This window comes from Coregonus lavaretus (genome assembly GCF_964263955.1).
Source record: "Coregonus lavaretus genome assembly, chromosome: 36".
NCBI classification, from domain to species: Eukaryota; Metazoa; Chordata; class Actinopteri; order Salmoniformes; family Salmonidae; genus Coregonus; species Coregonus lavaretus.
This window is the reverse complement of record NC_140023.1, coordinates 968,262-993,738: the sequence shown is the minus strand read 5'-3', so window position 1 is coordinate 993,738 and position 25,477 is coordinate 968,262. Positions and strand designations below refer to the sequence as shown.

At 44.8% G+C, this 25,477-nt stretch overlaps 2 protein-coding genes across 2 annotated transcripts in view; both read right to left on the bottom strand.

The window, feature by feature from the left end:
• Nucleotides 1–6,112, bottom strand: part of LOC311110501 (calcium-activated potassium channel subunit alpha-1a-like) — a gene marked incomplete at its 5' end in the record, with an annotated part of 307,325 nt that extends 301,213 nt beyond the window's left edge. The window contains one exon of the mRNA XM_084153022.1: nt 5,825–6,112. Coding sequence (XP_084009148.1) covers nt 5,825–6,112 — 288 coding nt within the window. The remainder of the gene's footprint in view (nt 1–5,824) is intronic.
• Nucleotides 6,113–19,468: 13,356 nt separating this feature from the next.
• LOC311110698 (disks large homolog 5-like) overlaps nt 19,469–25,477 on the bottom strand; it is a 79,697-nt gene continuing 73,688 nt past the window's right edge. Inside the window, exons 33-34 of the mRNA XM_084153240.1 lie at nt 22,233–22,342; nt 19,469–22,122 (exon numbers count right to left, since the gene is read on the bottom strand). Of these exons, the coding sequence (XP_084009366.1) occupies nt 22,019–22,122; nt 22,233–22,342 (214 nt within the window). The 3' untranslated portion in view covers nt 19,469–22,018. The remainder of the gene's footprint in view (nt 22,123–22,232; nt 22,343–25,477) is intronic.

The following is a 25,477-nucleotide window of genomic DNA, read 5'->3' as shown; positions in this document are numbered from 1 at the left end:
CCTGCAGAGAGCTGGGACCAAAGTAACAAAGCCTACCATCAGTAACACACTACGCCGCCAGGGACTCAAATCCTGCAGTGCCAGACGTGTCCCCCTGCTTAAGCCAGTACATGTCCAGGCCCGTCTGAAGTTTACTAGAGTGCATTTGGATGATCCAGAAGAGGATTGGGAGAATGTCATATGTCATATGGTCAGATGAAACCAAAATAGAACTTGTCGTGTTTGGAGGACAAAGAATGCTGAGTTGTATCCAAAGAACACCATACCTACTGTGAAGCATGGGGGTGGAAACATCATGCTTTGGGGCTGTTTTTCTGCAAAGGGACCAGGACGACTGATCCGTGTAAAGGAAAGAATGAATGGGGCCATGTATCGTGTGATTTTGAGTGAAAACCTCCTTCCATCAGCAAGGGCATTGAAGATGAAACGTGGCTGGGTCTTTCAGCATGACAATGATCCCAAACACACCGCCCGGGCAACGAAGGAGTGGCTTCGCAAGAAGCATTTCAAGGTCCTGGAGTGGCCTAGCCAGTCTCCAGATCTCAACCCCATAGAAAATCTTTGGAGGGAGTTGAAAGTCCGTGTTGCCCAGCGACAGCCCCAAAACATCACTGCTCTAGAGGAGATCTGCATGGAGGAATGGGCCAAAATACCAGCAACAGTGTGTGAAAACCTTGTGAAGACTTACAGAAAACATTTGACCTGTGTCATTGCCAACAAAGGGTCAATAACAAAGTATTGAGAAACTTTTGTTATTGACCAAATACTTATTTTCCACCATAATTTGCAAATAAATTCATTAAAAATCCTACAATGTGATTTTCTGGATTTTCTTTCCTCATTTTGTCTGTCATAGTTGACGTGTACCTATGATGAAAATTACAGGCCTCTCTCATCTTTTTAAGTGGGAGAACTTGCACAATTGGTGGCTGACTAAATACTTTTTTTCCCCACTGTACCTGCACTCAGTGTATAGAACTGTATATACCTGCACTCAGTGTATAGACCTGTATAGACCTGCACTCAGTGTATAGACCTGTATATACTTGCACTCAGTGTATAGACCTGTTTAGACCTGTATAGACCTGCACTCAGTGTATAGACCTGTATATACCTGCACTCAGTGTATAGACCTGTATAGACCTGCACTCAGTGTATAGACCTGCACTCAGTGTATAGACCTGTATAGACCTGCACTCAGTGTATAGACCTGCACTCAGTGTATAGACCTGTATAGACCTGTATATACCTGCACTCAGTGTATAGACCTGTTTAGACCTGTATATACCTGCACTCAGTGTATAGACCTGCACTCAGTGTATAGACCTGTATATACCTGCACTCAGTGTATAGACCTGTATAGACCTGCACTCAGTGTATAGACCTGTATAGACCTGTATATACCTGCACTCCGTGTATAGACCTGTATAGACCTGTATATACCTGCACTCAGTGTATAGACCTGCACTCAGTGTATAGACCTGTTTACACCTGTATATACCTGCACTCAGTGTATAGACCTGTATATACCTGCATGTGCATGTGACCATAAAACTTTAAATGTTCCCCTTCTGCAGAAAACACCTGCCTGAGTGTATGTGATAGGTGAGAACCCTGAGTTGAGTGCCATTAGACGGGCAGCCCATCCAGTGATCAGGAGGGGAAGGAGATGAGGAGATGAGGTTAAAAGAGATGAAGAGAGGAAGCCATTTAAACAGTATTGGGACATGTCCCATGTACGGTACAGAGAGCGGGGTAAGGACACTAAATGCAACTCAACACCACCTCACACACGCCTCATCTTCACCCACCCCCCCCTTCCCCCTTCCCCCCTGATTCCCAGTATCCCCAGCGCCTGAGGCCCCCGCTACCCTGAATCCCGTTACTAACACCATGCCAACGGAGCCGGCCTCACCAGTCAGCTGAACACAGATCCGGTTTCCCTCCTTAATGCTCCCAACATGCCTGTTCCCTCTGTGGCCAAGTGTCAAACCAACCCCTCCCCCCAAAGTCACCCCCAAGGACTAGCCCCACTCTACCCTGTCTTCACCCTGAATATCTTTATACATTATATTGAGAAAGGCAGGTGATCCATCCAGAGACCCAGGTCAGGCACGGTTGTGTTAGAACCTCTCCCCAGGTACAAAGCCCCGTCCTGGGTGTGTGTTTCAGCAGGGCTGCCTGGTTGGCTGACTGGCCTGGGTGATGTGTTCATGCTAGTAATTAAAAGGTAATGAAGGAAAGAGACTTCAGAGACGCTGTTTGCCCTATAGCCCTCCCTGGCCTAATCCTAACTTGAGATGCCGGAAAATGCATGCAACTCAAATCTTAGCACGAATTTCCCATTGAGATCAATGGTGAAGTAGTTTCACAAGTGTTTCTCAAATTAGGTTTCTATCCTTTAATTACTCCTAACCAGAAGGGACACACCATCGTCATGTTAACAACAAACATCATAATGCCATCCTCCAAAGAGTGATCTGGCTCTCTGTGTTTCCCATACTACTATATAACACAGAGACAGGACAACGTGGATATACACTATATATACAAAGGTAAGTGGACACCCCTTCAAATGAGTGGATTCAGCTATTTCAGCCACACCTGTTGCTGACAGGTGTATAAAATCGAGCACACAGCCCTGCAATCTCCATAGACAAACATTGGCAGTAGAATGGCCCGTACTGAAGAGCTCCGTGACTTTCAACATGGCACCGTCACAGGATGCCACCTTTCCAACAAGTCAGTTAGTCAAATGTTTGCCCTGCTAGAGCTGCCCAGGTCAGCTGTAAGTGCTGTTATTGTGAAGTGGAAACGTCTAGGAGCAACAACGGCTCAGCCGGGAATAGGTAGGCCACACAAGCTCACAGAACGGGACAGGCGAGTGCTGAAGCGCGTAGCGTGTAAAAATCGTTTGTCCTCGGTTGTAACACTCACTACCGAGTTCCAAACTGCCTCTGGAAGCAACGTCAGCACATTAACTGTTCGTCGGGAGCTTCATGAAATGGGTTTCCATGAGCAGCCGCACACAAGCCTAAGATCACCATGTGCAATGACAAGCGTCGGCTGGAGTGGTGTAAAGCTCGCCGCCATTGGACTCTGGAGCAGTGGAAACACATTCTCTGAAGTGATTAATCACGCTTCACCATCTGGCAGTTCGACGGACAAATCAGGGTTTGGCGGATGCCAGGAGAACGCTGTAAAGTTTGGTGGAGGAGGAATAATGGTCTGGGGCTGTTTTTCATGGTTCGGGCTAGGCCCCTTAGTTCCAGTGAAGGGAAATCTTAACGCTACAGCATACAATGACATTCTAGACGATTCTGTACTTCCAACTTTGTGGCAACAGTTTGGGGAAGGCCCTTTCCTGTTTTAGCATGACAATACCCCCGTGCACAAAGCGAGGTACATACAGAAATGGTTTGTCAAGATCGGTGTGGAAGAACTTGACTGGCCTGCACAGGGCCCTGACCTCAACCCCATCGAACACCTTCGGGATGAATTGGAACGCCGACTGCGAGCCAAGCCTAATCGCCCAACATCAGTGTCCGACCTCACTAATGCTCTTATGGCTGAATGGACCAAGTCCCGCAGCAATATTCCAACATCTAGTGGAAAGCCTTCCCAGAAGAGTGGAGGCTGTTATAGCAGCAAAGGGGGGACCAACTCCATATTAATGCCCATGATTTTGGAATGAGATGTTTGACGAGCAGGTGTCCACATACTTTTGGTCATGTAGGGTAGCTTCCTCTCAAATGTCTTGTGTTTTTCTTATTAGTTATACTTTTTTTTAATACTGCACTGTTGGGTAGGGCTTGCAAGTTAAGCATTACACTGTACTAGTGCATGTGAAAAATAAAACTTGAATTTGAAATGAAGGGATGATGGAGGCTGGAGGATAGGAGGAGGGTGGATGGGAAGAGTGCCCTCTTCCTGTCCTGCCCTCATCTCTCTGATGCCTCTGGCTGTCATGATACAATGCCCAACAGAGATGTGCAGAAAGGGGCGTCCCCCGCCCTATGCCAGGAGGACATTGCAGAGGGGCAGAAATGGCCGGTCCCCCGCCCTATGACAGGAGGACATTGCAGAGGGGCAGAAAGGGGCCGTCCCCCGCCCTATGCCAGGAGGACATTGCAAAGGGGCAGAAAGGGGCGGTCCCCACCCTATGCCAGGAGTACATTGCAGAGGGGCAGAAAGGGGCCGTCCCCCGCCCTATGCCAGGAGGACATTGCAGAGGGGCAGAAAGGTCTCTTTCGCCCTCTCTCAACCTTTTTTGAGGGGTGCAAAAAAATAATTATCCTGCAATTCTACACATTTTGCCATTACTTATGCCACGTTCATATGATATCTGAGAGACAGTGACTAACAAAATCAATGGGGGCCCCTGGAGGTCAGGGCCCCTGGGAACTTAGATAGCTGGCAAGACCAACTTACTGTTAGCTGAAAATGTTAGTGACTGTCAGTGACTGACATAAGAGGAAAACAGCTGATGCACAACATTTCTAAATTGCACGTTATGTATTCTATTATGCTAACTAACAGTAAGTTGCACGTTATGTATTCTATTATGCTAACTAACAGTAAGTTGCACGTTATGTATTCTATTATGCTAACTAACAGTAAGTTGCACGTTATGTATTCTATTATGCTAACTAACAGTAAGTTGCACGTTATGTATTCTATTATGCTAACTAACAGTAAGTTGCACGTTATGTATTCTATTATGCTAACTAACAGTAAGTTGCACGTTATGTATTCTATTATGCTAACTAACAGTAAGTTGCACGTTATGTATTCTATTATGCTAACTAACAGTAAGTTGAGACCCCGACTGATCTCCTAAAACAATTTTTTTTTTACCGACAGCATCATCTGTGCAGAGACTGGAGCAAAGAACGAAATGCTCTTGGAGTTGCAGCGGTGTATGTTATGTTACGTGTGCAATGTGATTTGATCTGTGATGTGCCCACCTCGGAGGCCTGTAACTAGCCAGCTAAACCAACAAGAGGAGCACAGTGAGTGATAGCGAACTGAAGCAGGCTTTTACCCACAGGTGATTCATACATGATTCATTCTTTATGTGGGCCACCCCTAGCCTACTGTAGCAGTGGAACAAACCAACTAGGCAGGCAGCACAGCAGGGGGCATCCATATAGTCTATTTTTAGATCAGCCATCCAGGTTACATTCATCAAGCAACATGACCAGGCATTTCACAGACACAGAAAACTGAAATATACCAACCATTGATTCTACTGAAAAACATGAAATAACTGTTTTCCCAGTGGTCTGGAATATTACCATAAAATAAGATAAAATAGAGCATTTTGCAGCCTATATTAGGTGTACTCCCCTACCACATAGACTGACCTGTTGTTGTAAGTTGGTGACAGTTTTCTAGCTATAGGGTAGTAGACAGCTCCTCATAGCCTACCCACTGGGCAAAAACTGGTTGGTTGAATCTACGTTGTTTACACGTCATTTCAACAACGTGGAAAACGTTCCTATTTTTTTCACCCAACCTTTAACCTAAATCCAATAACATGGTGACATGTTTTGTTGATGTTACGTTGAATACACGTTAGCTGACAACTCAACCAAATGTAAATCAAAACTAGAAATTGATGGTGAGTCACTTTCCTAGTGAAGGCCAATTGATGTCACAATGGATGACAACGTCGGGTCATAGGGTGTACAGTAAAATGTGTCAAGACAGACAGTGGCGCAATATCTATCACCATAAAGGTGACATTACGCACGAGATGCCTTTTATATTATGAGCGCCACATCAATAACCAACGGTTGCCGGTTGAGGTGTTTGTCAATACCTTCTTTTTGATGTTGCAGTGGCAGCAGACGGTCCACAGGTATTTGAGGGTCCTCCACAGGAGAATGATGAAGAGACCCCCGAAAAACGTCACCATGGAGGAGGCAAGGAATGCCCACCACATTCGCTGGCCATTGTTGTCGCAGGGCACGTCTGACGAGAACGGGATGATCACGTCCATCTTGGACATAGAGATCGAGGAGTCCGGATTTTTGTTATGATAGTTATTTCTACTCATCATAGAGTTGCCGCTTCCATGGGGAACGGTGGCGTCCGCCTCAGCTAGCATCTAGGAGCCTTGGCGAGCCTATGCCAGCGTCCCCAGCCCCACTCACCAGCCATATTGCTTTAAAAAAAACTATGGGTTCTATATTCTCACACGCACCAAATTAATTGTTTGTTTATTTCAATCTACTTCAGATTTCCGCGACAGTCGAAAACGCCACACGCACTAACTGGACCGAAATAGCGGTCGGTGTCCATTCGCGAGAGCCATTTAAATCCGCAGTAATGACGAACGTTGAGCGCTTTTCATTTTGAGAGGTTTTCCGCGTCTTTCAGGACCAATGCCATGACAAAGATGGTCTCATCTAGCAGCCGTCGAGGCTTCCAATGTTGTTTCAGATTATGATAGGCGCAGCGACATAAAAAAAATGATGTTTTCTTCAAACAGTTTCTGTCCGACCTCTCAAGTCGTCTTCCATCCAGGGATTCGGTCGATTAACGGCGGAAAATCGATTTCACTTTTCTAAACGCCAATTTAATCGATAGCCTCGATGGTTTTTGAATGGCTGAATATATTTCAAGTCCCCAAACTGTTGCCACGATGCGAAAACACAAACGACATAATCTAGTGGCGTTTTCCCCTTCTAAATTCAGCATACAATGACAAGCACTCGGGTGATGTCGCCTTCGCAACTGACTGTCCCCATTCGTGCCCCTAGATCCAGCCCAGACTCGCGCAGATCCGCCAGTTGATAGCGCCTGTCAGATCCGCTCGCTCCAGTGAATGCAATATAGATTTACAGGTAGGAGGGGGCGGGGCGTAGCTCAAACCGCTCAAAGATGGGCAGAAAGCAGTAATACCGCCGAGCGCTGATGTTTATACCAAGTGCCGACCAGCCAGCCCCTTGTCTCAGTCAGTTCCTATGGTACTTTCAAGACCACTGGGAACTCGGGAAAAAACTAGATCAAGTCATGACGTCAGGTCGGAATGTCGGACATCTAGAAAGATCCGCCCAGTTTCCGACTTGGAATTCCGAGTTGGATTACTGTTCAAAACGATTTTTACCAGTCGGAGCTCGTTTTTACCGAGTTCCCAGTTGTCTTGAACGCGGCATTAGGCAATAGCCTACATTGTGCTCTTTCAGGGTAACGTATTTGTGCTTAAACTAACGCCTGTCTCTGAGCTGCATATGTGACTGTCATGTTCATTTGAACAGTAGCCCACAATAACTATCCTACTGTGATGCAGCAGCAGCTTCGGTTTGAGATGCCAAGGCTTCCATTTTAGGACCATTATTAGATTGGCCACAAATTATTCCATCAAGTTCATACAACACAGCAGTTGTCCCCATTTTCATTCTCAGAACTGAACCCGATGGGAGTTTCCCTTGCTACACAGGCCTCTGTCACTATAATGATATTTTCTCATTCTCTGTTATCTGTAACTGACATTGGCTTATTTCATCTTCATTTGAAGGAGGCTCCTTCAATCATTCACCATAACAGGTGTTTCCAATGCCAAAGCCCTTATTCTGCCCCCAGTCAATTAGCCTTTACATTCAGAAGACAATTAGACAAAGGATAAGACAGGAACAGGTGCCACCCACAGACAGATGCATCAGTGGCCTATGGAAAGACATGGCTGTGTCCCAGGACAGGATGGTCACGGAGGGCGCATGAGGACCCACAGCTGGGAGTGGGACTTGAACTGGAACCAGTCACCCTTCCAGGGAAAGTACACTAGGCCTACCATGTGCCATAAAGGTCCAGACCTCTTGTCTTGACAGAGGTCAAAGTGTGCTACACTCTCTCAACACCTCCCCTATTACCTATGTCCTTTGATCCCTAGTGAGAGGTGAAAGCCTTGAATGACTTTTCACCATATTCTTTACTAACTACACTGTTGAACTGATCTCAGATCTGTGTTGATGATAGGGGCGGACTGGGACCAAAAATCGGCCCTGGCATTTCTAACACACCGGCCCATTTTCTTCCTCGAGGCCCCCACACAGGCCCATTTTCTTCCTCGAGGCCCCCATTTTTAGCCAGATAAGGATCATTTTGTTAGAAAAATCCATGTTAGACAGGCCCACTGGGCTACAAATGGATCAACCCATCTGGTGTATGCCAGAAATGCCAGATGCCCAGTCCACCCCTGGTTGATGAGACCAAGTACACACAGATCAAATATATCTAATTAAATCAACAGTTTAAGGGAGATGTGTAGCCTCAGGTCGTGGGCAACCCTATGCTGCCCCACTTCTTATGTAGTGTTTTCACTTTGAATGAAAACAAGGGGTTGAGCCCTGAGCAACCTTGGGCTGGCCTTCTGGGCAGCTGCAACCTTGTCTCAGAACATTTCATATTATTCTGTACGTAAATCCGAGACACACCATTTAGTATGATATGTTGCGTTTCGTACGGTATGTATTAATTTGTGGATGTCCATCATCCATTTCGTATAATATGTTACGAATGACAATTTGCATGATACGTTACGAATTGCAATTCGTACAATATGTTCCTAATTGCAATTCGTATAATATGTTACGAATTTTCAAAACACACAATATGTTACAAATTTGCAAAAACGTATGATATGTTACAAATTTCAATTTGTTGTTGCTAAAATTACCTAGGTGGCTAGGTGGCTCGCGCTAATGTTAGCTAGCTGTCTAGGAGTTAGGGTTAAGGTTAGGAGTGAGGTTAAAAGGTTTTCGAATGGCTGAAGATATTTCAAGTCCACAAACTGTTGCCACAATGGGAAAATACAAATTACATAATCTAGCGGCGGGGTTAAGGTTAGGAGTTAGGTTATGAGTTAGGTTAAAGGGTTAAGGTTAAGGTTAGGGTTGGGTTAGCTAAAATGGTTAGGGTTAGGGGAAGGGTTAGCTAACATGCTAAGTAGTTGCAAAGTAGCTAAAAAGTAGTAAGTAGCTGCAAATATGCTATTAGCTAAACAGTTGTCCGTGAAGAGATTCAACCATGCAACCTTTGGGTTGCTAGACTTTTGCGTTATACATCCACCCATCTACCCCGACTAACCACCCTCCTTTTGTGTTTGCCTTAGGAAACCTTCTGTCTTATGTAACCATACCAATCGTAACATATCATACTTATTTGAGTGTGTCCCGGATTTCCATTTACTATGTTACGTCTAGTCTATGAGACCAGGCTGCTGGGCAAGGTGTGTCTGTGTTAAATCCTATTTCTAGCATTTCTCATCTTAAAATCTGATTTTATGTTGCATTTATTGGAGATTTTTAGTTAACTACTTAGACAACATAACACACCAATTATATGAATTATGCATGTTGTAGAATGAAATGCCTATTTGCCCTATACGCCTATGGATTAAGAACCAATTTAACAATAGTAGAGACATTTCTTTAGTGCAAATGCTGTGCTTCTGAGAAAGGATGGTTCCCTCTAGCTCCCTGCAGCGGGTCTGGGTGTGTAGTCAAGGACATGGGATGGAGATAAACTTCAGGAACAGATAGACCTGTATTGTTTCTCATTGCTTCTGAGTAACCTGGTCACATGGTCAGGACAAAGAGCCTCAGAATGACCACAGTTTATTTTCAGTTCATCCTAGACAAAGAGCCTCAGAGTGACCACAGTTTTTCAGTTCATCCTGTCTTTTACTATCTTCCAAGGGTACAGCTGTGTGGAGATAGGAGTAGCAACGGAACTAACGTTATCACCTGTTTGTGCGCTATGACCCGATACACATAGTCACAAGAAGAAACTATAGTGGCTCAAGGTCCAGGGAGGGTGGCTGTTTGGATAAAGAGGGGGTTCCGATATTATATGAAAAGCCGACCAAGCAGACATGGGGATAGACAGGAAAGAAGCCAATTTTTCAGTAGACTCCAAAGTAGACTATAAGTTAAATACATTCTTCAGTAGACTATAAGTTAAAACTATATGTTGAACATAGTTAAATCCTTTTAGACTATAAAGTTAAAACGTAGTTAATCACAGAGACAAGCAGGAAGACTAAGTGATACGGAGTGAGGTACAGAGTGATACAAAGTGTGGTACAGAGTGGTGCAGAGAATGAGGAGGCCTGGAACAGAGCCAGGAGATGGACCTGGGAAAGGGCCTGCTCATTCGTACTATGTGTGGGAAATGTACACTATGCATGTTACTGTATATGGACCTGCCATGTTTAAACCATGTTTAAGTATCGATTGATGTATTTTAGAATAAACAGAGCAGAGCCAGGAGATGGCTCTGTTATTTTTTTACATGAGAAAGCTTGGTCCTGCCACTATTGTTTCCAAAATGGAATACATAGGAGGAGGAGAAGTCAGATTTCGCCACTATCATAAATTAAGAGAGTGGGCGGAGCAGTCAAAAGATGGAGACTTGGAAACAATGGTGGAAGAACTAAACAGGGAGGGATTAAGCTAAAAAGTAGTCAAATGTAAAGGAATAGAACTGTACATAAACTGAGGGCCGAGTGTTGGGAATTCAGTTGCTCTGCAGACCAGCTCGGATTTGTTGCGTTGTGTAATAAAGTCTAACTTCATTCTACAAAAATTCTGGAAGAACTTTGATTTTTAATACGTATAGGGATAATTTTCCACGACACATTGAAGTGCTAGTCGGAAATAGGAAACTCAGAAATGTCCCACTTGCCAACTGGTTGAACGCGGCACATGTATACTGTGAGGGAAAAAATTATTTGATCCCCTGCTGATTTTGTACGTTTGCCCACTGACAAAGACATGATCAGTCTATAATTTTAATGGTAGGTTTATTTGAACAGTGAGAGACAGAATAACAAAACAAATCTAGAAAAACGCATGTCAACATTTTTTAAAATTGATTTGCATTTTAATGAGGGAAATAAGTATTTGACCCCTCTGCAAAACATGATTTAGTACTTGATGGCAAAACCCTTGTTGGCAATCACAGAGGTCAGACGTTTCTTGTAGTTGGCCACCAGGTTTGCACACATCTCAGGAGGGATTTTGTCCCACTCCTCTTTGCAGATCTTCTCCAAGTCATTAAGGTTTCGAGGCTGACGTTTGGCAACTCAAACGTTCAGCTCCCTCCACAGATATTCTATGGGATTAAGGTCTGGAGACTGGCTAGGCCACTCCAGGACCTTAATGTGCTTCTTCTTGACATTTACATTTACATTTACGTCATTTAGCAGACGCTCTTATCCAGAGCAACTTACAAATTGGTGCATTCACCTAATAGCCAGTGGGATAACCACTTTACAATATGTATTATTATTATTTTTTTAAAAATTTTTTGGGTGTGGGGTAAGGGGGGGGTAGAAGGATTACTTTATCCTATCCCAGGTATTCCTTAAAGAGGTGGGGTTTCAAGTGTCTCCGGAAGGTGGTGAGTGACTCCGCTGTCCTAGCGTCGTGAGGGAGCTTGTTCCACCATTGGGGTGCCAGAGCAGCGAACAGTTTTGACTGGGCTGAGCGGGAACTGTGCTTCCGCAGAGGTAGGGGGGCCAGCAGGCCAGATGTGGATGAATGCAATGCCCTCGTTTGGGTGTAGGGACTGATCAGAGCCTGAAGGTACAGAGGTGCCGTTCCCCTCACAGCTCCGTAGGCAAGCACCATGGTCTTGTAGCAGATGCGAGCTTCAACTGGAAGCCAGTGGAGTGTGCGGAGGAGCGGGGTGATGTGAAAGAACTTGGGAAGGTTGAACACCAGACGGGCTGCGGCATTCTGGATGAGTTGTAGGGGTTTAATGGCACAGGCAGGGAGCCCAGCCAACAGCGAGTTGCAGTAATCCAGACGGGAGATGACAAGTGCCTGGATTAGGACCTGTGCCGCTTCCTGTGTAAGGCAGAGTCGTACTCTCCGAATGTTGTAGAGCATGAACCTACAGGATCGGGTCACCGCCTTGATGTTAGCGGAGAACAACAGGGTGTTGTTCAGGGTCATGTCAAGGCTCTTCGCACTCTGGGAGGAGGACACAACAGAGTTGTCAACCGTGATGGCGAGATCATTGAACGGGCAGTCCTTCCCCGGGAGGAAGAGCAGCTCCGTCTTGCCGAGGTTCAGCTTGAGGTGGTGATCCGTCATCCACACTGATATGTCTGCCAGACATGCAGAGATGCGATTCACCACCTGGTTATCAGAAGGGGGAAAGGAGAAGATTAGTTGTGTGTCGTCTGCGTAGCAATGATAGGAGAGGCCATGTGAGGATATGACAGAGCCAAGTGACTTGGTGTATAGCGAGAATAGGAGAGGGCCTAGAACTGAGCCCTGGGGGACACCAGTGGTGAGAGCACGTGGTGCGGAGACAGATTCTCGCCACGCCACTTGGTAGGAGCAACCGGTCAGGTAGGACACAATCCAAGAGTGAGCCGCGCCGGAGATGCCCAACTCGGAGAGGGTGGAGAGGAGGATCTGATGGTTCACAGTATCAAAGGCAGCAGACAGGTCTAGAAGGACAAGAGCAGAGGAGAGAGAGTTAGCTTTAGCAGTGCGGAGAGCCTCCGTGACACAGAGAAGAGCAGTCTCAGTTGAATGACCAGTCTTGAAACCTGACTGGTTTGGATCAAGAAGGTCATTCTAAGAGAGATAGCAAGAGTTGGCTAGAGACGGCACGCTCAAGAGTTTTGGAGAGAAAAGAAAGAAGGGATACTGGTCTGTAGTTGTTGGGGTGCAACTCTTGCTCTCTTGAAGATGGAAGGGACATAGCCAGCGGTCAAGGATGAGTTGATGAGCGAGGTGAGGTAAGGGAGAAGGTCACCGGAGATGGTCTGGAGAAGAGAGGAGGGGATAGGGTCAAGCGGGCAGGTTGTTGGGCGGCCGGCCGTCACAAGTCGCAAGATTTCATCTGGAGAGAGAGGGGAGAAAGAAGTCAAAGCATAGGGTAGGGCATTGTGAGCAGGACCAGCAGTGTCATTTGACTTAACAAACGAGGATCGGATGTCGTCAACCTTCTTTTCAAAATGGTTGACGAAGTCATCCACAGAGAGGGAGGGGGGAGGGGGGGGGGGGATTCAGCAGGGAGGAGAAGGTGGCAAAGAGCTTCCTAGGGTTAGAGACAGATGCTTGGATTTTAGAGTGGTAGAAAGTGGCTTTAGCAGCAGAAACAGATTAAGAAAATGTAGAGAGGAGGGAGTGAAAAGATGCCAGGTCCGCAGGGAGTCTAGTTTTCCTCCATTTCCGCTGAGCTGCCCGGAGCCCTCTTCTGTGAGCTCGCAATGAGTCGTCAAGCCACGGAGCAGGAGGGGAGGACCGAGCCGGCCGGGAGGATAGGGGACATAGAGAGTCAAAGGATGCAGAAAGGGAGGAGAGGAGGGTTGAGGAGGCAGAATCAGGAGATTGGAGGGAGAAGGATTGAGCAGAGGGAAGAGATGATAGGATGGAAGAGGAGAGAGTAGCGGGAGAGAGAGAGCGAAGGTTGCGACGGTGCATTACCATCTGAGTAGGGGCAGAGTGAGTAGTGTTGGAGGAGAGCGAGAGAGAAAAGGATACAAAGTAGTGGTCAGAGACATGGAGGGGAGTTGCAGTGAGATTAGTAGAAGAAATGAGGAGATAGACAGATGGGTCAGGGGAAAAAGAGAGAATGTCCACTTGGGAGAGATGAGGATTCCTGTGCCACCACCCCGCTGACCAGATGCTCTCGGGGTATGCGAGAAAACATGGTCAGACGAGGAGAGAGCAGTAGGAGTAGCAGTGTTTTCAGTGGTAATCCATGTTTCCGTCAGCGCCAAGAAGTCGAGGGACTGGAGGGTAGCATAGGCTGAGATGAACTCTGCCTTGTTGGCCACAGAACGGCAGTTCCAGAGGCTGCCGGAGACCTGGAACTCCACGTGGGTCGTGCGTGCAGGGACCACCAGGTTAGAGAAGCAGCAGCCACGTGGTGTGAGGCGTTTGTATAGCCACTCCTTTGTTGCCTTGGCCGTGTGTTTTGGGTCATTGTCATGCTGGAATACCCATCCACGACCCATTTTCAATGCCCTGGCTGAGGGAAGGAGGTTCTCACCCAAGATTTGACGGTACATGGCGCCGTCCATCGTCCCTTTGATGCGGTGAAGTTGTCCTGTTCCCTTAGCAGAAAAACACCCCCAAAGCATAATGTTTCCACCCCCATGTTTGACGGTGGGGATGGTGTTCTTGGGATCATAGGCAGCATTCCTCCTCCTCCAAACACTGCGAGTTGAGTTGATGCCAAAGACCTCCATTTTGGTCTCATCTGACCACAACACTTTCACCCAGTTCGCCTCTGAATCATTCAGATGTTCATTGGCAAACTTCAGACGGCCCTGTATATGTGCTTTCTTGAGCAGGGGGACCTTGCGGGCGCTGCAGGATTTCAGTCCTTCACGGCGTAGTGTGTTACCAATTGTTTTCTTGGTGACTATGGTCCCAGCTGCCTTGAGATCATTGACAAGATCCTCCCGTGTAGTTCTGGGCTGATTCCTCACCGTTCTCATGATCATTGCAACTCCACGAGGTGAGATCTTGCATGGAGCCCCAGGCCGAGGGAGATTGACAGTTATTTTGTGTTTCTTCCATTTGCGAATAATCGCACCAACTGTTGTCACCTTCTCATCAAGCTGCTTGGCGATGGTTTTGTAGCCCATTCCAGCCTTGTGTAGGTCTACAATCTTGTCCCTGACATCCTTGGAGAGCTCTTTGGTCTTGGCCATGGTGGAGAGTTTGGAATCTGATTGATTGATTGCTTCTGTGGACAGGTGTCTTTTATACAGGTAACAAACTGAGATTAGGAGCACTCCCTTTAAGAGTGTGCTCCTAATCTCAGCTCGTTACCTGTATAAAAGACACCTGGGAGCCAGAAATCTTTCTGATTGAGAGGGGGTCAAATACTTATTTCCCTCATTAAAATGCGAATCAATTTATTACATTTTTGACATGCGTTTTTCTGGATTCTTTTGTTGTTATTCTGTCTCTCACTGTTCAAATAAACCTACCATTAAAATTATAGACTGATCAATTCTTTGTCAATGGGCAAACGTACAAAATCAGCAGGGGATCAAATACTTTTTTCCCTCACTGTAACTATAACCAGTTACAAAAGTCGGAAATGTTAGAATTCCAACTAGCACATGAACGAGGCATTAAACCTAACCCTAACCTCAACCATAATAACCTTAACCACAATGCTAACCTTATGCCTAACCTTTAAATGAATACCAAAAAGCAACTAAAAAATCCGTACATTTTTACAATATAGCCAATTTTGACTTAATGGCTGAGGTAACTAGTGGAAACCGAAAATAACTTGCAATGGTCTCACCTGAGAGAGAGGATGTAGGTAATATACTGGCCATGGTCTCACCTGAGAGAGAGGTAGGTAATATACTGGCCATGGTCTCACCTGAGAGAGAGGATGTAGGTAATATACTGGCCATGGTCTCACCTGAGAGAGAGGTAGGTAATATACTGGCCATGGTCTCACCTGAGAGAGAGGAGGTAGGTAATATACTGGCCATGGTCTCACCTGAGAGAGAGGTAGGTAATATACTGGCCATGGTCTCACCTGAGAGAGAGGATGTAGGTAATATACTGGCCATGGTCTCACCTGAGAGAGAGGATGTAGGTAATATACTGGCCATGGTCTCACCTGAGAGAGAGGTAGGTAATATACTGGCCATGGTCTCACCTGAGAGAGAGGATGTAGGTAATATACTGGCCATGGTCTCACCAGAGAGAGAGGTAGGTAATATACTGGCCATGGTCTCACCTGAGAGAGAGGTAGGTAATATACTGGCCATGGTCTCACCTGAGAGAGAGGTAGGTAATATACTGGCCATGGTCTCACCTGAGAGAGAGGTAGGTAATATACTGGCCATGGTCTCACCTGAGAGAGAGGATGTAGGTAATATACTGGCCATGGTCTCACCTGAGAGAGAGGTAGGTAATATACTGGCCATGGTCTCACCTGAGAGAGAGGAGGTACACTTGTAGGAAAAGGATTCCAAAACGGTTCTTCGGCTGTCCCCATAGGAGAACCCTTTTTTGGTTCCAGGTAGAACCCTTTTTGGTTTCAGGTAGAACCCTTTGGGTTCCATGTAGAACCCTCTATATAATTGTATATTCATTTCTCAAGTTTCATCAGGAAAAGGGAAAATACTTAATAATACGTAACTAGCATAATGTCTGCCATTCTTCATTAACAAAAGTTTCCTACCAAGCCCTTTGCACTGGGAGAACCTTTTACGTGGTTGGTAGTGGGACAGGAGGGACGAGTCCGAGTCTTTGGGGGTTGTTGGCCCTGTGTGGGAAAACATAAAACCAATTGTTACTTCAATAGAACACGATACAATGCAATGTCATATTCCCGTATAAACCCCACTGTATCCTTTGCGTATGCCAAATAAATGTTGATTTTGATAACATAATATTGACAGCTAAGCCAACAAAATTACTATATCCATGCTTTATCAATGGTTTATAACAACTATTAATTAATTAATCCACTCATTCAGTGATCCATCCATTCCGTCATTCATGTATCCTTTAATTCATCCATCCATCCACTCACTCATTCATCCATCCACTCACTCATTCATTCATTCATTCACTCACTCACTCACTCACTCACTCACTCACTCACTCACTCACTCACTCACTCACTCACTCACTCACTCACTCACTCACTCACTCACTCACTCACTCACTCACTCATTCATTTATTCATTAATCTATCCACTCATTAATTAATTAATTCATCCATTCCGTCATGCATTCGTTCATTCATTCATACACTCCATGTATTTATTGGCGTGTGAGTGTGTTGGTCTTAGTTAGGGTGTTAGTTACTATGACACAGGATCTCCTGGTCACACCGTTTTGATTTAGAACATAAACACACATCCAGTTTAACTGATGTGTAAAGAAGATATACAGTGTGAGCTATATGCTGCTGATTTATAGTGTTAGGAAGATTATTCCCTCAACTGTAATAGCTGTCCTAACTGAATCTGCAGTCTTGGGGATGGGCTGTGAAAGGTTGGAGACAAGCCGATTGGCAGAATATAGCTTTGATGTACTGTATGTCTTTATAAGCGGTTTGATTTAATTCTAAATGGAGATGTCATAAATCAGCTTTAACGATCTTCTGTGGTATAGCGAGCAAAACGAGGAAGATGTATAGGGGGCCCTCAACGGATGTGTTCATATGCTATCTGGGGGGGCCCTCAACGGATGTGTTCATATGCTATCTGGGGGGGCCCTCAACGGATGTGTTCATATGCTATCTGGGGGGGCCCTCAACAGATGTGTTCATATGCTATCTGGGGGGGCCCTCAACGGATGTGTTCATGTGCTATCTGGGGGGGCCCTCAACGGATGTGTTCATGTGCTATCTGGGGGGGCCCTCAACGGATGTGTTCATGTGCTATCTGGGGGGGCCCTGACTATCATGGGGGCCCTAACCTAACGTAGCAGAAAACATGACAAATGGTGATTTGCCTTTATTGGAACAGCGATTATATTCATAATGAACCAGAAAATCCTAAATTATTTCTGAACGTTCATCAAAGTTAGCTTGAGAGGTGAGGCTTTACTAATGCAGGGTTGAGTTGAAACAATCAGGGAAGGGGTGAGAGTTGAGGAGGAGGGGTGACACTTGGCTAGGGGAGGGTTGACGTCTGAGGAGGAATGACACAGTTCATAATATGTATTTGGTACACGCATCTGACAAACTGGTCTCCATTTGGGTACCAAGCTTTCCATGACAACAACAACAGTATTCCTATTCTATGGAATATGGTGGGAAACTTCCTCCTAATACATCAACCAATCTGATTGTGTACATAATTGTAAATAATATTATATTCTTTCAAATCTTTGATAGGGAGTGAAAGAGTGTACACTTTGGGGAGGAGGAGGAGCAAGATAATTGAGGGTTGGTCCCAGGGCCTGGCAAGAGGGACAGGGTATAATGGGTAGGTGGGTCATGGGGCCATCTCTCGCCCCAATGAGCAGGTCAGGGAGCCGGAGGACAATTATCTCGGTGAACATCATGGGAAGAAGACCATGTGACCTTAGTTACAGCTTTGAGGAAGTGACCTCGAGCATTGGAAGCCCAATCCACCAATCAGATCTGGTGTAGCTAGAGGCTACCTAACTTGATGGAATGAGGAATCACACAGCGTGCATTTCTGGTACTGGACCGTATAGAAATGTGTCTAAGAAAACCACGTTTCTTGGATTTACTGACAGTGAAGATACTGTAGTTTATCAGTAGTGAGAATATTGTAATTGAATAATTTCCCCAAACTGAATACAATCCCATATGAATTAAATTTGGGGGGGAAATTTAGCCATTTTCATTGTTGGCAAACTCTTTGGCCAGAACAAAGTCATTCAGTAAAAGAACATGACCCTGTTCTCCATCGACCATTCAGTCTTTCCCATGTTTTCTTCCCATCCTGTATACTGATGGGAGAGGAGTCAGAGGACTGGACGGGTGAAAGTGAAAAACCTGGTTGATTGTTGCTCTACTAGTACATCTTGGTTAGGGATGTCGGTCTGAATGCAGAGGAATGTGTAGAGAGCTTTGTCATTTCTGAGGCGAGGCCATATCTCTACGGTGATCCAGAGATACGGTCTTCCTTATCTCATTCTCTGCACAGAAAAATTGATGGATGTTCGTTTACTCTGCTGCTTTCAGCTAAATTATAATTATTTCATTATAGTGCATCTGTCAAGGGCGGCAGATTTTAGGGGCATCAGATATTTTGGAACGTGAATAACTGCATTTTCCTGAGCAAAATCTGCTTTATATCAAAATAAACCCCTGTGCAGTGTGGGTCTTACATGTATTTGCTGGGGATCTGTCCTCTCTGGATCCGCTGTGCATTCTCATACAGCTGCCAGACCATCAGGGGCCAAAGCTGCCCTTTAGGTAACTGTGTGTGGTGTCTGGTTGGATACCTTTTCAATGCAAAATGGACAATATCTACTATATTCTATTTCCAGACAGGGATGGTTGAAAAGTATTAAGTGGTCTACATTTTAATATTTCCTAGTACTGAATGAAACAAGGTTGCTAACTGTAACTCATTCAAGAACAGGGAGAGCTTGTGAGAGACACGAATAACTGGGGACTCCCACTTGCAGAGACAATCAGCGATCAAGTCGTGGAGATCTCCCCAGGTGGGTGTATCCTTAACAGCATGCAGCATGACGGCAGTTTGGTCGTTAGCCAATGTTAAAGCTTGCTTGCAAGAGCTGCAGTCTCCCGATTGGCTGTTGTGCAGTCACGTAGTTGAAATTTGCATAAACTTGTGAAACGTTGAACACTGGTAGCTAGCTCTCTGGTCGCCAACCGTTAAGTCTCTGTGTGTCTCCTCGTGTCTTCTTCCATTGAAAATTACTGGTCACTAGCAACTAGGTCGCTGATAGTCTTGCCAAGTGTAAGTCCCCAGTAATAAGTCTGACACAGAAGCCATGTAGTTGTGATAGAGAAAATGACTTTTATTCTCATGTTAATGTCTCAACATTTGATACCAATCACATTATTTTAAAAAGAAAATAAAGAAAAGCGCAGAACAGTACCTGGCAGCTAGTCATTCTTCTTAGAAATACAACCATGTCACATGGTATCCCTCTTCTCATTCTAAACCATATCTCTATCTACTCCAAAAAAGGTACATTACAATTGTACTTAATATGCCTAATCATATAGCCCAATAGTCAAACTTCAGATCCGATTTTTCTTTGAAAAACTGTGCAAGAAATCCCTTTTTCATCGAGAATGTAAATATGGAGGAGCAATCTGTCTGTTGTTTTCTAATCAAGGTTATTAAAGAATCAAAAAGGCCAATGAAATGTAAGGAAATGACATGATACATTTAAAATGTGAATTAGTTACAGTAAAAATTATAATATTAGTACCTATTTATTTATAAAGTCTACTGGGAAACCTAGGAACTATTTGTTAAGGTCCACAGAATAACAAGTGCAAAACAGAAATAAAAAGATAAAACTGACATGCTGGATTTTGGCACATTAGGATGCAGGAGAATGTGTTTGTGCCTCTTAGATAAAAAAAAATAAAAAGACATTAAATAACAATGAAAAAAATCACTAACATTTAAACAGTTTTATTAAGAACAAAAAATGTTAAGAATGATTTTACCCTGCACATTTTCTCCATGGTGTCTTTCTGGTTTGTGAGTACATTTAAAAACAAAAACAAAACAGTTTAAAAAAAACATGCTAATACCTGCTAAGACATGACTACTGAACTTCCATAGGCCTGAGACCTAGTCAAAATACATGTACTATAGAATAATTCATCTGCATACTGTACAGTCCATAGGCCCTACATAGAGGTACTCAAGTGCCTGTGAGGTATGTACACACACACACACACACACACACATATATAGTCTTTAAATATGTGACAGATAATGTGATGGAGACACAGTGGTCTGTCTAGCCCTGGAGTGCATTCTGAGGTGGTCGCCGTCTGGCCTACTCTCACAACCTTGCTATTGTCATACGCTCTTGTGTTTGTTTGCAGATCTATAGTGGGATTTCGGGAAAACCAGGGAATTTTGTGAAAGTTCCCGGAATTTTGCAACGCTAATGTTAACTCTATGGTGTTTGCAGATCTGAAGGTACCAGATGGGTGTAAACAACATGGTGATGTCTCCAGCTAGCCTTCCAATGGGCAGTGGGGAGCTTCTACCTCCATATTGCTTCTTCTTATCCTGTTCCATCAGATCTGAAATGGTAAGGAATGGGGCCTGTCTCCAACGGAAGGCACTTCCGATAAGCCTGTAAACTGTCCACTCCCGTGCAGTGACCATAGAAACGCAACGAGTAGACCAGACATCATTCGCTACTGCCATGTGTGATTTTCATTGCTTTTGCTTTGCTATAGAAACACAATTGAATTTATTGACACACAGTTACACACGTGATGCACATCAAAGTTTGGTCTGATTGAAAGCTGTAAAATATTGATTGATTTGACCCATCCAAAATCACCTTTTGGATAAAACATTTTTGACAGAAGACCAATAAGACAGATATCGCTTGGAGAGGTTTATCTGTTCTACAGGTAACGTTTATATGGCGTCAACTTCATACCAATATCAAAGACCATGTTTCAATTCAACCAACAAAGTCATTACAATTTATCAATAATATTACTCTCTCGCTCATACACACACGACTCATACGCACACACAGTTACTATTCCACATTATTAGTTGTCAGTCATTGAACAGGGTGTGTAAAACAGGGTGATGTCATTTGGTACATAGGTTTGCTTTAAGGGCTGATTCTGGGTCAGGGGGGTTTAACACACATTCCAGCAGAACATTTAATAACAATACTCAGACTGATTTGTTAACTGTAAACGGCTGCTTACAACGCAGCTTTACAGAAACACCAACCTAAAACCCTTAGGGAAGACCAAATGAAGTGTAACACCACCTGTCAGTGCTACCAACCTGCTACAGATTACACAGAGAAGAAGAGGAGGCTCTGGTTAAATCAACATTCTAAAAACAATAGAACAAAAATATATAGTTTACATGTGTAGAAGCTCACTGTAGTGTACCTGTAGGTATAGTGTGGAAGGTTTTTTAGTGTTTGTTGTGAGTGGAGAGGGTAGAGGCGCAGTGCAACAGGGTGCAATGGTGGCCTCCATCCTCTAGGGGCAGCCAAGGGGAGCAGGGTGCAGTGGTGGCCTTCACCCTCTAGGTGCAGCCAAGGGGAGCAGGGTGCAGTGGTGGCCTCCACCCTCTAGGGGAGCAGGGTGCAGTGGTGGCCTCCACCCTCTAGGGGAGAAGGGTGCAGTGGTGGCCTCCACCCTCTAGGGGAGAAGGGTGCAGTGGTGGCCTTCACCCTAGGCTAGGGGAGAAGGGTGCAGTGGTGGCCTTCACCCTAGGCTAGGGGAGAAGGGTGCAGTGGTGGCCTCCACCCTCTAGGGGAGAAGGGTGCAGTGGTGGCCTCCACCCTCTAGGGGAGAAGGGTGCAGTGGTGGCCTCCACCCTCTAGGGGCAGCCAAGGGGAGTCCACAGGACCTTACTCTGTTCCTGGTCAACTATAGTCATGATCTGAGTGCAAATGTAGGGCAGAGTGCCGCCCTGGACAATACCTGGAAAGATACAGGAAGCGAAGGGTTAACTAGGAACGGAAGATGACACACACAGCCACACACACAGCCAAAGGGAAACAGAGACCGTGCAACATGCGTTGAATACCAACCTGTAAAGAATGTGCTATACTCCTGCTCTATCTTCTGTGCAACCTCAAACTGCTCCTTGGAATGTTTTTGTGAGACCTTGTCCCGCAGATACACTGGATCCTTCTGTTCCCTGAGGAGAGGAAACCAGCGCAGAGTATTAAAAAACAGCCTCACTACTAACACAGACAAACCAATAGAGTATTAACACACAGCCTCGCTACTAACACAGACAAACCAATATAGAGTATTAACACAGCCTCACTAACACTGACAGGTAACTGCCAAAATAAAGGAAACACCAACATAAAGCATCTTAATATGCTGTTGGGCCACCACGAGCCAGAACAGCTTCAATGCGCCTTGGCATAGATTCTACAAGTGTCTGGAACTCTACTGGAGGGATACGACACCATTCTTCCATGAGCAATTCCATAATTTGGTGTTTTGTTGATGGTGGTGGAAAACGCTGTCTCAGGCGGCGCTCCAGAAAGTGTTCAATTGGGTTGAGCTCTGGTGACTGAGACGGCCATGGCATATGGTTTACATAGTTTTCATGCTCATCAAACCATTCAGTGACCACTCGAACCCTGTGGATGGGGTCATTGTCATGCTGGAAGAGACCACTCCCATCAGGATAGAAATGCTTCACCATAGGTTGAAGGTGATCACTCAGAATGGCTGTGTATCTATTGGCGTTTGCCCTCTAAGGGGTTGAGTGGACCTAAACCATGCCAGGAAAACCATCATAATAGAGCCACTAGAACCCCTCAAGTATTTCCTTTATTTTGGCAGCTACCTGTAGATAGACTAGGACTGACCCCATTTAGTTCACTGGTCGATTATTTGGTCGATAGGCTGTTGGTTGACCGACATTTCTTTAGTCCAGCAGGAGCAAAAATAAATACAAATCATGGTGTACAGGACACCTGTCTGATTGGCTCCTGTCTGAGTGGACTGATCCATTGTGGAGGCCGTGGGGACGGCACAGTCCATCACTCTAAGACGTGCTACTGAAATTGTATACGGTTATATTACATAAGAACAATGATGCAACACTAATTAAAATAATATTATTTTATAACAACTGCGCTTTCTCCCGCATTGGATCGCGGTGGCTGTCCGCGGTTCTGAAACATCAGTACGCTGTTGAATTGGTTCCTTTTACATTTAACATTCTAGTCATTTAGCAGATGCTCTTATCCTTTTCCTAGACCTAGACCATGTTGCTATGTGCATAATAGCAAAGTTAACCAGCATATTGGTGTTGAGAACAATGCGGCGGAGGCAGCAGCAGAATGAGGAGATGAGAAAACAGCCCTTGCCTTATTGTCTAAGAAAAGTGCGGAAACCAACTTAATTAGGTCTATAATCAATAGCCTAACTGTTAAATGTGCCTGGCTTTATCAATCATCCATAGATATCTACAGAAATAAGACAGATCCTGCTTCTGTTGCCTGTTTGAGTGTTTGTTTAATAGCCTACTGATTCCGTGATCACCAAGCCTCACACAACCACGTCGGCTAAACAATTTCACAAATTCAGCCGTGTTTAATCTTTGCTATGCTGTAATAAAGGCTTTACACTATTTTCTGTTAGAACGGCCTCTGGTATTACTTATTTATTGTGCTGTTTACACTGTTCCAAATTGTCCGAAAATGTATAATAATAATAATAATAATAATAATAATAATAATAATAATAATAATAGCCTAATATCCCTCCTCCTTGATCTCCTTATTGTTATTACGTTTATGATCATCATTATAATAAGTAATTATCATTATCATTAGTAGGCTTAGTATAGCAGCCTTGTATAACCACCATTGAGCTGTAGGCCAAAGAGCGCATCCTGTTCAGTCTTAATACCGTAACTTACTTAGACCTATATTTAAATACTTACAGTGCCTTCGGAAAGTATTCAGAACCCCTTGACTATTTCCACATTTTGTCATATTCTAAAATGTATTAAATAGTTTTTCCCCCTCAATCTACACACAATACCCCATAATGACAAAGAAAAAACAGGTTTAGACATTTTAGCAAATGTATTACAAATAAAAGAACGGAAATGTCACATTTACAGAAGTATTCAGACCCTTTACTCAGTACTTTGTTGAAGCACCTTTGGCAGCGATTACAGCCTCAAGTCTTCTTGGGTATGACGCTACAAGCTTGCACACTTGTATTTGGGGAGTTTCTCACATTCTTCTCTGCAGATCCTCTCAAGCTCTGTCAGGTTGGATGGGGAGTGTTGCTGCACAGCTATTTTCAGGTCTCTCCAGAGATGTTTGATATGGTTCAAGTCCAGGCTCTGGCTGGGCCACTCAAGGACATTCAGAGACTTGTCCCGAAGCCACTCCTGTATTGTCTTGGCTGTGTGCTTAGGGTCGTTGTCCTGTTGGAAGGTGAACTTTCTCCCCAGTCTGAGGTCCTGAGCGCTCTGGAGCAGGTTTTCGTCAAGGATCTCTCTCTGCCGCTGAAAAACATCCCCACAGCATGATGCTGCCACCACCATGCTTCACCGTAGGAATGGTGCCAGGTTTCCTCCAGATGTGACGCTTGGCATTCAGGCCAAAGAGTTCAATCTTGGTTTCATCAGAAAACGTGGGCTGTCATGGGTCTTTTACTGAGGAGTGGCTTCCGTCTGGTCACTCTACCATAAAGGCCTGATTGTTGGAGTGCTGCAGAGATGGTTGTCCTTCTGGAAGGTTCTTCCATCTCCACAGAGGAATTCTAGAGCTCTGTCGGAGTGATCATCAGGTTCTTGGTCACCTCCCTAACCAAGACCCTTCTCCCCCTATTGCTCAGTTTGGCTGGGCGGCCAGCTCTAGGAAGAGTCTTGGTGGTTCCAAACTTCTTCCATTTAAGAATGACAGAGGCCACTGTGTTCTTGGGGACCTTCAATGATGCAGATTTTTTTTTGGTACCCTTCCCCAGATCTGTGCCTCGACACAATCCTGTCTCGGAGCTCTATGGACAATTCCTTCGACCTCATGGGTTGGTTTTTGCTCTGACATGCACTGTCAACTGTGGGACCTTATATAGATAGGTGTGTGCCTTTCCAAATCATATCCAATCAATTGAATTCACCACAGATGGACTCCAATCAAGATGTAGAAACATCTAAAGGATGATCAATGGAAACAGGATGCACCTGAGCTCAATTTCGAGTCTCATAGCAAAGGGTCTGAATACTTATGTAAATAAGGTATCTCAGTTTTTTTTATTTGTAATAAATGCGCAAAATTTGCGCTTTGTCATTATG